Raw genomic sequence first — 12,781 nt, 5'->3', positions numbered from 1 at the left:
CTTCGTTAAAAATCTCGCATTTGAGTAAACTTTATCTTGCATTTAATGTTGTTAAATACATTATTAAAATACATGAAAATTTATAAAAAATAACCATGTTGTTTTCATTTAATACGACATTGAATTTTGTCCAGATTTCACTCCGCATACGTTAATTGAAAAGTGAGGTCCATAAAATTTTAAGTTTAACACTCACTTGGCGTTAAACAAAATGCATATCGGCTCCATCACAAATCGCACAAGGGCAGGCGGTTTCTGGAAAGCTTTCAATTCATTAATGTCCGCCTTGTTGAGGGCCTTTAGAGCGGTCTGCGCCGCTTCCATTGCCGGCATGGCTAGTGCTAGGTCAGCCTTTGCCTCGTCCGCTATGGCTTTTACCTCTTCGGCTTTGATCTGAAATCAGAATTTTGCCTGTAGTTTTTAACCAAGTAACCTATAACCAGTTTTTTTACAAAACAGTAATATTTCTTTACACTACATAGGGTGCTACTTTACCGCACTAGTGCGATAATTAGCACATTACTTAACTATTCTGTAAAACGTAAGATACATGTGCGAATAGGTAATTTATCGCCACTCGTTGCGAATTTCCTATTTTACGCACTTGTAATGTACTATTAAATTATAAATTTATATCTCTCGTTTTTCCCTCTCGTCGGCTCGCCGGATTCCACAACCCGTGCGTAATGCTCTCCGTCCTCCTTATGATCAGTTTAGTGGCAGATACTTGGAACAATTGATCTTGCCAATTCTTTGTAAGTTGTAATTAAATCCTTGGATCCTCTACACTACACTACCTACAGTGATGTTTGTTGAATACCTTTGCCTCCGCCTCGTCCTTCATGACAGCTTGTTTGACTTCGTCGGCGGCCTGCTGCTCCACCTTCAGTTTGTTCACGAGCGCGATGCCCTCCGCCGCCTTCTTGGCCAGCACCGGTTCCATATCGCGGACCTGCTGTTCCATTACCCCTACTACTTCGTACGTTTCGTACAGTTTCTAGACGGAACCGAACAAGCTTCACGTGAGATACCGACTAAACCAAATTAGGTACTAGGTAAAAAATATGTTTGCCTAACTAGACAGACCAGAGTAGGGAACATTGACCAACGTCCTTACAATTAACTATGTAATAGGCTCATTAAAATAATTAGGTATCGTATGTAGTTTCCACGACTGTTCTGGCCTAGTGGGTAGTGACCCTGCCTGTGAAGCCGATGTTCCTGTGTTCGAATCCCGGTAAGGGCATTTATTTGTGTGATGAGCACAAATATTTGTTCCTGAGTCTTGGGTGTTTTCTATGTATGTATTTTGTCTGAGCACTCACAACAATATTGATTATTTATATTTACTAGTTAAAAACGCATGAAATGGAAAAACAATCTTACTTGCAAACCGCAAGATATCCTGTCTCTTCCCCTTATTATTTCCTGTTGTTTTTTGTCTAGTAGTCCAAGGTACAGCTGCAGCAAAGCTAGGTAACTGCTTGGCGTCGTGTAGAAATAACGTCGCATCTCATTGTATAATCTGTCTGTCATAACGTCTACATCCTAAATGACAAAAATACATAAGTCGATATCATTTACTCACATCGGCGGTAACGGTACTTAACAAGGACAAATTTCATCATATGCTCTTTTCACAATCCCAATCAAGTCAAATTCCACATTAAAAAGTAGGATCTGCTGTTTCCAAACTGCAATCTGAGTTATTTTTTACTTTATTGTATTTAAGGAACTTTATACTAAGTACATATCGGCCCTATAAAGTCTGTTTCTTATATGACACATGGTAGTAATTAAGCTCTATATATTAATAATAACGTCAGCCAATAAATTTGGGGTTTGGTTCAATGTAATCACTGAAAAGATCAAGTTTAAAACTACGGAAAGGTTATTTAGGTTTCGAAGAAGGTCGTTCACCGGGTCGCGGTCGCCGGATGGAAAGTATAAAGTTGCCACCAAAATAGTTTGCACGTGGCAAACGACACAGTGTGATTGCGCTATAAATGATATGTGAGGTGAGTGAAACAAACCTGATGCATGATGACACAAAGTTTAGACAGTTTGGCGATGGTCTCTTTGTTGGCCGCGGGCGCGAGGCACAGTTCCGCGACAGACAGCAGCGCTTCGGGCGGCCATTTGGTGAACCAGTCGATCGTGCAGCAGTTCACCAATGACGGGAACATGCGGCAACGTCGTCTGTCCAAATATATTTTCCATTTGACAAGATGTTTCGTTTTCTAATGTTACTAAATAGTATATAAATACCACATAAATAACTACCTGTAGCGTAGAGTAAGCAACGCGAATTACGAGAACAAATGTGTTCTTTTCGGTTACCTATTTCCTAGTATTTTATTTTCGTATTGTTAAAAAAGAATCATGTTACCTTTATTGGTAATGCAAGGGTCTTTGGGGCCATTCTCTGAGAATATGTCTGCGGTTGCATCTATTTGCCACGACTCTTTTCATACATTTCGTATTGGATTATTTGAGTCGTGGCAATTAGACCGCAGACATATGTTTTGAGCCTCAATCAATGCCTTTTACACGAGCAAAGGGTCACCTTTAATCAATGCCCAATTTAGAGCAACAAACGGATGTGCAAAAGCATTATTAAAAGCTGTAAACCAAAAGTTAGAGGCATGCACTCATCTAAACCAACCAACTGTCGTGTCGTTGGTGTGCGACTAAAACCTTCCCTTTACAATGTTTCTAACCTGAATGCCTCGCCGACAGGACTCATACAGATGACCAGGTGCAGTTTGCCGCGCACTCGGTTGATGAAGAAGGTGTATACGGCGTCGCGGTCTGCGGGGTTCAGTCCGGCTTTCGCCGCGTCGGGCCGGCACCCCGTCTGAACTTGCTCGTATGTATCGCCTTCGAATAGGTTAGGCACCTCACCTGATTAAGAGTTGAGATTCAAGGTTCTGTTCAATTTTAAAACACGTTGTCTTTACACATATACTAAAAATCGATGCCTTCACACCACTTACCGGAGTTGAGCATGTTATTAATATCCTCGAAGAAGCCCTCTTTCGTAATTTGCGTGTCGGTGAAGAGAAACACCGTGTCTTCGTTGGCGACGCCCGCGCGCATGTACATGAGCCTGAGGTCGTCGTGGAACTCCGGAGTATCGTAGTTACGCTTCAGCTCCATGCCCATGCATCTGTTATTGAACGCAATTCCTAAACTTAATATCAAAGATACCTTGGTATTATTGCTAGAATAATACTAAGCTTGATGAGCTGAGCACAGCAAACAAACTTTCTTTCAAAGGACGACCAGTTTGGCCTAGCTAGTGGGGACTGTGGGTAATGACCCTGCCTATGAAACCGATGGTCCCGGGTTCGAATGCCGGTAAGGGCATTTATTTGTGTGATGAACAACAGATATTTGTTCTGAGTCATGGGTGTTTTCTATGTATATAAGTATGTATTTAGTATTTACCTTATATACGTATGTATATCGTCGGATCGTCGCCTAGTACCCATAGTATAGTACAGACTTTGTTTAGTTTAGGGCTAGGTCGATCTGTGTAAGGTTTTCCCCAAATATTTATTTATTATTATTATTTATTCTATCCCATAAGTTACTTGCACTCGTTGACGTGGCCAGCAAGGGTAGCGACGCTGCGACGGCCCGAGCCGCCCGGCCCCACCATGAGGCAGTGCCCTCTCTCCGCTCGCAGCACACGCGCAATTCTGACTATATGCTCCACGGCGTCAGTGAACAAAACCAAGTGCATCTCGGTCCGCGCAGTCGAGTTATATTCTTCTAAGTATTCCTACAAACAAATGTTTCTCACGAGGTTCCAATAGTTATTTGTGCAACAAGAGATCAAAGTTAAACTCCATTAACTTCGGGGAATGGCTATGTAAATTTAAGGAAACTGAATGGCATAGTTAATAAAAAAAATACTTTTTTTAAATTTCTCATAAAAAGTAATTAAATGCTGCATATTGCATTGTTTACTTACCCAATTTATTTTAGGTTATAAATTGTATGGAAATGACATCTATCATCGTACCCTTCCAGTTTGAAAAATACTAGAAACACTATCCAATATGTAAACGAGCCTTTAGGCACGTGTACACGTTCATAGGGGGCTTATTACCTTACTAGCTGTCGCCCGCGACTTTGTACGCGTGGATTTGTATGTTGGAGGTTATATATTCTACATGAGCATAATATAGAACATTATGCAGCAAAAGATATCAGTAGGGACGGTTAATCATTTGTTAATAATTATACAACACATGAAATTTGTCTTTCACAAACTACGAAGTTTCAAGATCCCAACTGATAAAAATTGTTCCCGATATAATCCCTCTCGACCCTCTGAGAAGATTTTCAAGTCCACTATTTAAAAAAAATATTCGCTCCCGAAACTATTAATACAAACTTTTCAACAACGGTGTCAAGTTCCTAGCTTAAAAGAAAATTTGTACCACATATAAACTTACATCCTCTTTTTAACCCCTTTAGGGGTTGAATTTTTAAGAACGTTGAAATAACTTTTTCCCCTCACTAGCTCGGAAAGCCGTCTTTTATCCTTTAAAACAAGCGGGGAAAAACGCATTTTATCCACTAGTGGGGAAAGTAATTTGACCTTGGATGGAGCGTGTTTAAGTAGCTTGACAGATAACAAAACGTAAAACGCTCATAATATCGGTTCGTTCGATATTAATTATCATTAAATAAATGGTTTGAGAATCTAATAAAAAATACCAGATTTAGCTTTATTTAATGATTTTAAGTCATAAACCTTAAAATTCCATAAAAAACGTTGTTTTTTAAGAATTACTTATGTTAAATATAATTCTGAACGCACAAGTTAAGTTGATGCAATTTCAAAACGCATCATTGACATTTCATACGTCAGAAATGTCAATATTGTCAACAAAAATTTTACTTAAAAACTGCTCACGTAAAAGTACAGAATATCCAGAGTTTTTTTTTTATAATATCGTAAAAAATGAGTGATTCCAGTTGATTAAGATGATCTAACGCCTGTGTATGTTGCACTTTCCTTGCTATAGTGAGGGGAAAAGTTTTGTGTTACACACGGGTGCAAATGTATTTTACTTCTCGTGTAAAATAATTAAATAATTACTTCTCGCTCAGGATTCTATTTTAAAACCACTCGCTTCGCTCGTGGTTCAACTATAGAATCCTTTCGCTTGCTCGTGTTTCAATTCCACACTCGCGGGTAAAATACAACTTTGCACCCTTGTATAACAAATAACTATTTTGGAATCCTATACAATGCCCTTCTAAGAAGTTTCAAAGCATTTGTAATAAATTCACTTTCAACCCCTTTTTAACCCTTTTAGGGGATGAATATTTAAAAACGCTTAAATTGCTTTTCTTGTATTCTAATATTATGCCTTCCTCCCGTCCCGTTTATTTCCGTTTCCGTTCCCGTTTATTTACGTTTACTTATTAGATAGAAATAAAATTTTGATTATCTCCGAAATTGAGTTAATTAGAATACAGGTAAAGTATTGTTGTACCGGTCTTTGAGAAAGTAACTTAATTTAAGCTCAGGAATGCGCCCTTAAAACAAGGAGTTTAAAAGAAACACCGTGTATACACAATACAAATCACCCTATACCTATTTCGATTCGTGTAACTTGTGAAATATAGCTTGCGCTATGATTTTGATGTAAATTCTTAGCAAATATTCTGTACTATTTGAAGGCATGTTTACAAAAACAACATAACTAACATTTTTTGCGGATTTGAGTTTTTGATATCATAGCATTCGTCTAAGCAGGATCTACACGTAGAGCAGAAGATAGTGTCCAAAAATGACCCCAATTTTCCAAAATCAGTAAATCCACTAGTTAAGTAAGATAAATCTGTACCTCTCTGATAGAATACAAAACATAATTTCTATAGAAACTTGTTTTATTTTCTTACAAATTTTTAAAAAAACAGCATAAGTGACGAACTTATTTTTTAATTTTTTTCCAAAAATACTGGTCTTTGAAATGTGTAATCGTATATTTCGGAACTATTGGCCACTTACTAAAATCACCTATACAATGTTTATGTCCAATAACTAATATATAAGAAGACATTTAGTTTTTTTCGTTTCCTGTAAATTCATGTCTAGTGTAGTTATGTTGTTTTTGTAAACATGCCTTCATTTGTAAACAATAAAAAAAGTGTGGTTTTTGAAAAATTTATGATATGTAAAAAAAACCTTGAGACAATTTTTCTCTTTGATTAATAGTTTCGAATAGTTGTAGGAACTTTTCTGTCATAGTTAAAAAGCTGCCGAATGACATTTCTTTTACACATATGCTACCAATAAATAGGCAGATAATGGTTAATCAACCAAGTGCGCCCGTGTTTGGCGCCATGAAACGGCTGAGAAAATAAATCGGTGTAAGGGGTGATAAAATTCATCGTACTTCCTATACGTGGTAAACGGCTCCACTATAGCTCTGCTGTCCAAACACATTGTAGAATCACGTACTTACATTCAGAACTATCATAAGTTTTTGCATATCTGGTATCTCCTGGTACATCCTATTTTCTTTAGGCACCGCAGAGTTGAGGAAGTCGCCAAAAAGGAGCATAGGTGGGTGTTCAATGATTTCATCTTCTGGTACATCTAATATGGGCTGTTGAAAGTTCTTTTGGCAGACTTTGCTCATCAAATGGAAGAAATAACTCTTGTCTTGGATATTGATAAGGCGGTCATGAAAAACTCGGAGACATTCGTGGTAAAATAATCTGAAAAAAAAAGCAAGTGACTTAAAATCTGTGTGAATTGATATGATATATCTTTAACCCTTCTTTGCATGGTGATGGAAATTTCCATCCTAACATTGTCCTATGAAATAAAGGTACTTTTGGAGGTGATTGATATTTATTTTTAAGACTGACTTTTAACAACTACAGCGTGAAATAGAACGTAGTTGTGAAAAAATAAATAAACAGAATTTTTATATTAAATTCGCAGGTTCGCCGTTACGCGCGCACCAATTACGAAAATGTTTGACTTTCAAGCTGTATTCTGGAGGATATAACTGCGAAGGTATTGATTTACGCGGGATCATAAATGTGTATCATGTAATTTGATATAATGTTACTTTTTGTGCATACATTTTCAAAATTCGAACATAAAATAACTCGAAAGTAAGTGATGGAAATTTAAATCATCATGCAACGACTTCGCTCGTAAAATATGGCGAATATATCCCTCATCGGGCCCGTTTCTCAAAAGCTTGTAACTTGTAATACAAGCAGGGGCCCGTTTATCAAAAGCTTGTAGCTTGTAATACAAGTGGAAGTCCCTTTTTGACAGCTTTTATTAGAAAGGGACTTCCGCTTGTATTACAAGCTACAAGGTTTTGATAAACGGGCCCCTGATGTCGCTTTTTGACAGCTTTTGTTAGAAAGGGACTTCCACTTGTATTACAAGTTACAAGCTTTTGAGAAACGGGCCCCTGGGATTAATACAATAAATAACTAATAAATATTTTAATTGTGAGAATAAGAATAAGAATTATTAAATAAAAAATATGTTTAATTTATTTAGTACTCAGCTTAAGACTTGATTCTGCAAATGATGGATATTTCCATTATATTAAAAAAATAATTATATTCTGTTTATCTTATCTTTTGTTTTTCCCTTAATCTAGAGGTCAACTAATATTATTCTGATTTATTTCATAAATAAAAAAATGTGTATTAAATAAATTAAGGCATCTCTATATAGACCGTTGTCTAGATAAGACTATAGTTTGGCAAAAGTCGCTTGTCAGTGGAGTATCACAGTAGATATATAGGCACTGAGATTTACACTTTTCTTTTTATGCTGTTTCTTAGACCCCAAATAAGGGGATGATTGTTTTTGAGGCTTCCGTACTTCAAAAGTAAAAAAGGGAACTGTCTGATAATAAAAAATAAAAAAAGGAAAAATAAAATAAAAAGTATAGTTTAAAAAAATAGGCAAAAATTTATCCCCCCTTAAATGATGGAAAAAACAAAGGAAATAGTTCTTTACCTACAGATTAAAAGAAAACTTATAAGAAGTCTGCAATTAAGCGTAGTGAGTCGGACTTGAGAAAAAAAAACAACATCTTTGTTTCATTCTTCTGTTACTATTTTTTTACCAGACTATTTATGGTACTTGACAATTAAACTGATAAGCAAAAATGGGTACCTTAGCATTCCCTGTGGCATTCGCATATAGCCAGCATCTGCTTGCAAGCATCCCTGCATGGTCTTGGACAAATCACGAAGATTGAATACATAATGCGATTTTGCTGGCGTGGGTAACAGCTCCGCACAAATCTTCTGATATACTTCCACTGACGCGTTTACTATAGGTTCACCTAAACAGGAGACTTCCGATACGAAGTCCTCCATGTGCCCACATAGAATAGCCTAAAAAAATGTTATTTACAGTTTATTAATACTTAGCAATTTTTCGGTTACACACGATAAAGTTTGGTGTTCTCTAAATTACGCAGGTAATTAGACCCTAGTTTTATGAAAACGAGGCATCTTATCCAATGAACAGTTATCGAACGCCATAATAAATCGCAAGTGGATACAGTTTACAAACCGGACTTTTCTTGAGTCTACAGCACTACCAGCCAGCGGAAGTTGTCGACAGGATGTACTAACACTAGCGCATGACCAGCCAGCGTTTATTGTGCTAAGGATGGTACTCCCACCTGTTCAATTTCTTTGTCCAATGTGTATGTGTATTTGTGTGTATTGTGTCTCACTCTCTCATTAAGCAAAATGTGAGACGTAATGACATTGGACAAAGAAATTGTACAGGTCGAATACCACCCTAAGACACTTTTTTTCTTTCTACCCGAGCGTACAGCGTAGCAGAAGCTACCGCTACGAGCTACGGCGTAGCATAGAGTTAAATTCACTTTTGCGCCTTTTAAACTTTCGAAAAACTGAATTTGATTTGGTATTACATACTAGCAGTGCATGTCACTTCTACAGTAGCGATCAAAAGTATTTTGACAAATGAACCTCTTTCAATATTACTTTACGCATAGAGTAACTTATACTAGAGCGGTACTGTCATAGTAAATTTTGTAACCCCAGTAAATTCACTGCCATCTGTCGACACACTTTAAAACTAAAAATAAATAATTTTAAAAATACGATAAAATGTATTTAGATATGGATAAATGATTTTTTTATTTGCATTAATTATTTTCATGATTTTGACCCATGTTCTTTCACTGATATGCGTTAAAATTGTTAAATAACAAACGAAACTGTCAACGCCATCTATACGACAGTTGGCCAAAGCTAGTAGCGCCCTCTGAACGAGAATCAAATTTTCTTGATTTTCGAGGCACGTTTTTTCCTTAGACTCTATCCATCTATTACGGAGTTATATCTACCTTTGCTTTACGTTATAGTTTTTTTGGTTCATTTTTAATCGTTGGAAGAGTACATTCCATGAGTCTTCTACTAATTTTTTTTTTATTAGTCAGACCAAGAAAAGTCTGCAACGATTTTGATAACACACGCAGTGCAAGTGTTATTTTAAACGTCAAACTTCTATGAAATTATGACTTACAAATAACACTTGCACTGCGTATGCTTTCAAAATCGTTGCAGACTTTACTTGGTCTAACTCTACACGATCAGTCGTAGAAGTCGTTTTTCGAGGAGAACCGCTTGTAGGCTTATTTATGATGCAGTTTCCAGCCTTGACCTGCTTATTCCAGACTGTAATCAGGTTCAGTGCTACACCAAAAGTCCGAAAAACCTCAGCTTGCTACTAATCTTTCTAAAGTCACAGAATAACTAATAGCTAAAGTGTAGCCGCACGAGCTTGCTTGAAATCGTTCGAATATGCATTATGTTTTGGCATGTTAAATTCTGCAACGCCTGTTATCAATAAAATTGTAAAATCATTCAGTGTCAAAATATTTTTGAACCAGTAAATTGCCATTTCTCGTTGCTAAGTTTATATTTTCATTCGATGAAACTAAGCTTTTTACGTGTTTCAAGGAGCTTTTAAGCCATTAATTTACCTTATCAAAAATGAATTTGAGAAACCAATTATGTTTCATACAATAACAAAGATATTATCATTGTCAAAATACTTTTGGTCGCTACTGTATTTATACGTGCGAGATTTTTAAAGCAGATTGTAAAGATAGATATGTACTTTATGTAACAAAATGTTAGAATCATATTTTATTTTATCTTAGAAACTATGAAAGTCCAGGTGTCCAGGTCTAGATGTGACCACCAGGGCCGTGTTGTATAATAAACTCAAACTAATATTACAAGCGGAACACCTTTTCTAATAAGTGGAATTAGGAAAGGAGATCCGTTTGTAATATTAGTTGTATTTTATTATGCAACACGGCCCTGGTGTCCGCAGGAAAGTTGTGGTAAAAGATTACATACACATCTACTTGTAATGAACGGATGAGTGAATGTAATTTAAGTGTAGGCAAAGATAGATATAACTCCGTAATAGATGGATACAGTCTAAGGAAAAAACGTGCCTCGAAAATCACGAAAATTTGTTTCTCGATCAGATAAATATAGAGGGCGTTGACTGTTTCGTTTGTTATTTATAATTTTAACGCATATCAGTGAAAGAACATGGGTCAAAATCATATAAAAATAATTAATGCAAATAAAAATATCATTTATCCATATTTAAATACATTTTAACGTATTTTTATAAATCTTCATTTTTAGTTTTAAAGTATGTCGATAGATGGCAGTGAATTTACAGTGGTTACAAAATTTACTATGACAGTACCGCTCTATCGTATTATATCCTCATTGGTGTAGGTGTCCGATATTTAAGCGAAATAGCTAAAAGAAAGTTGTTGGTCAATTTTGCTGTAGAATTAGCTACTTGTACGAAAAAAAACCGCTAGTTTAAAATATCGTTATCATTAAATGACATGTTATTGTGTGCATAACCTCAAATGTGATGCCGACACACAGAGACGATAAAGATGAGTGGTCAGTAGCTTACCTTAAATATAGTCTTCATAGCATCCGAGTTGGGCGCCGATATGTAAAACATGGCGAAGTGGCGCGTGAAGCGAGCCGTGAGCGGGTTGCGGCCGCCGCCGGGCGGCGCGCACGCGCACGCCAGCACCACGTCCAGGATCTCCTTCCAGTACAGCTTGTCGCGGTCGTATACACCACCGAAGTCAAGAAATTGCCTGCCAATTTATAATAGTAGGGTACCTAGATATTTTTTTGCCACGAACCTCATTTGTAGCTTGTTTTTTAAGGTTTTTTCCTTCGATCTGTGCCTATATTTTGCACAGGTACTTACCTTAATAGTTCGATGGTAGGTTGCGCGCCATATACGTCTAACTTAGGCATGTTGACGTCGTCGATGAATATTATAACTTTCTTGCCCAGTGGCGCTCCAATTGCTTTACGAGGCCGCTTGTCCAATCGCAGCTCAATCACTTCCTATAGATACCATAAACAAAGGATATCAATTGGGTTTATAGGTTTTTTGCAGTAACACTAATAACATTTAAAAAAGACTAAACTTATGTAGGAAATTATAATGAAGTACATAATTATGAGTTTAAATATTGAACTAAATGCTGGTCGAGCCGCGCGGGCGCACCGATCTGCTTGGTAAGGCGCTTAACTTAATAGCCGAAAATATTGATTTGTTATCGTGTTCTATGAATGAATTCAGCCTGTATTACGCCTATAACATATACTTCATGAATAATGCTGATTTTATGAATTCATTAATTAAGTTGAGGGTCAGCGTAACAAGAAGGCTCTAGTCAGCGACGCGACGCCTTACCGAGCAGATCGGTGCGCCCGCGCGGTTCGACCAGCATAATAGTTCAATATTTAAACTCATAATAATGGTCAGAGAAAACAATTTCACCCTGTATATATATATTGAAGGACTAAAAAAGATTATTAGAATAGTTACACTATTGTATTAAGCTGTAAAAATACTTGTGAGGTAAAAAAATGAATTAAATAAATAAATAATTTGTTCATTTTTAGGGTTACGAACCCAAAGGGTAAAAACAGGACCCTATTACTAAGACTCCGCTGTCCGTCTGTCTGTTTGTCTGTCACCAGGCTGTATCTCATGAACCGTGATAGCTGAGACATTTGAAATTTTCACAGATGATGTATTTCTGTTGTCGCTACAACAACAAATACTAAAAAGTACGGAACCCTCGGTGGGCGAGTCCGACTCGCACTTGTCTTGGTTTTATATAAAAGCTAGCTTTTGCCCACGACTTCGTCTGCGCGGACTTAGTAACAGCAGCTAAAGTAAGTATAGCGCCTGGAAAAATTCTCATAGCAATCTAAATTTGAGCATATTATGCACACAAATTAGCAGGCACTTCGTTAATTATCTCAATTCCACCCCGCTTTTTACTTTCTTAAGGGATGATTTTCGGGATAAAAACTATCCTATGTCCTTCTCAGGGACTCAACCTATCTCTATGCCAAATTTCATCTAAATCGGTTCAGCGGTTTAAGCGTGAAGAGGGAACACACAGACAGACAGACAGACAGACAGACAGACAGACAGACTTTCGCATTTATAATATTAGTATGGATATTTTTTACTAATATGTGCGGCAAATAAAGCACATGTAAGCAGCTTTACAAAAAAATACCTGTGTCCGCGTACTGCTGGTTTGTGCTGAGAAACTCATCATTACGGGTATGAAGATCCCAGAAGTTGCCATCTTATTGAGGGTCTCCGCGGCAATTACAGTTTTGCCCACGCCTGTTCATTATTTATTAATAT

At 36.9% G+C, this 12,781-nt stretch overlaps 1 protein-coding gene across 1 annotated transcript in view; it reads right to left on the bottom strand.

Moving 5' to 3' along the window:
- Positions 1-12,781, bottom strand: part of LOC134754460 (dynein axonemal heavy chain 6) — a 123,526-nt gene that overhangs the window by 71,077 nt on the left and 39,668 nt on the right. The window contains exons 34-45 of the mRNA XM_063690794.1: positions 12,648-12,760; positions 11,312-11,454; positions 11,003-11,195; positions 8,183-8,406; positions 6,492-6,747; positions 3,597-3,787; positions 2,997-3,169; positions 2,721-2,904; positions 2,034-2,199; positions 1,387-1,548; positions 821-997; positions 197-393 (exon numbers count right to left, since the gene is read on the bottom strand). Coding sequence (XP_063546864.1) covers positions 197-393; positions 821-997; positions 1,387-1,548; positions 2,034-2,199; positions 2,721-2,904; positions 2,997-3,169; positions 3,597-3,787; positions 6,492-6,747; positions 8,183-8,406; positions 11,003-11,195; positions 11,312-11,454; positions 12,648-12,760 — 2,179 coding nt within the window. The remainder of the gene's footprint in view (positions 1-196; positions 394-820; positions 998-1,386; positions 1,549-2,033; positions 2,200-2,720; positions 2,905-2,996; positions 3,170-3,596; positions 3,788-6,491; positions 6,748-8,182; positions 8,407-11,002; positions 11,196-11,311; positions 11,455-12,647; positions 12,761-12,781) is intronic.

This window comes from Cydia strobilella, chromosome Z (genome assembly GCF_947568885.1).
Source record: "Cydia strobilella chromosome Z, ilCydStro3.1, whole genome shotgun sequence".
Lineage (NCBI taxonomy): Eukaryota > Metazoa > Arthropoda > Insecta > Lepidoptera > Tortricidae > Cydia > Cydia strobilella.
Note: the sequence above shows the minus strand (reverse complement) of the source record. Positions and strands in the feature narration are given on the sequence as shown.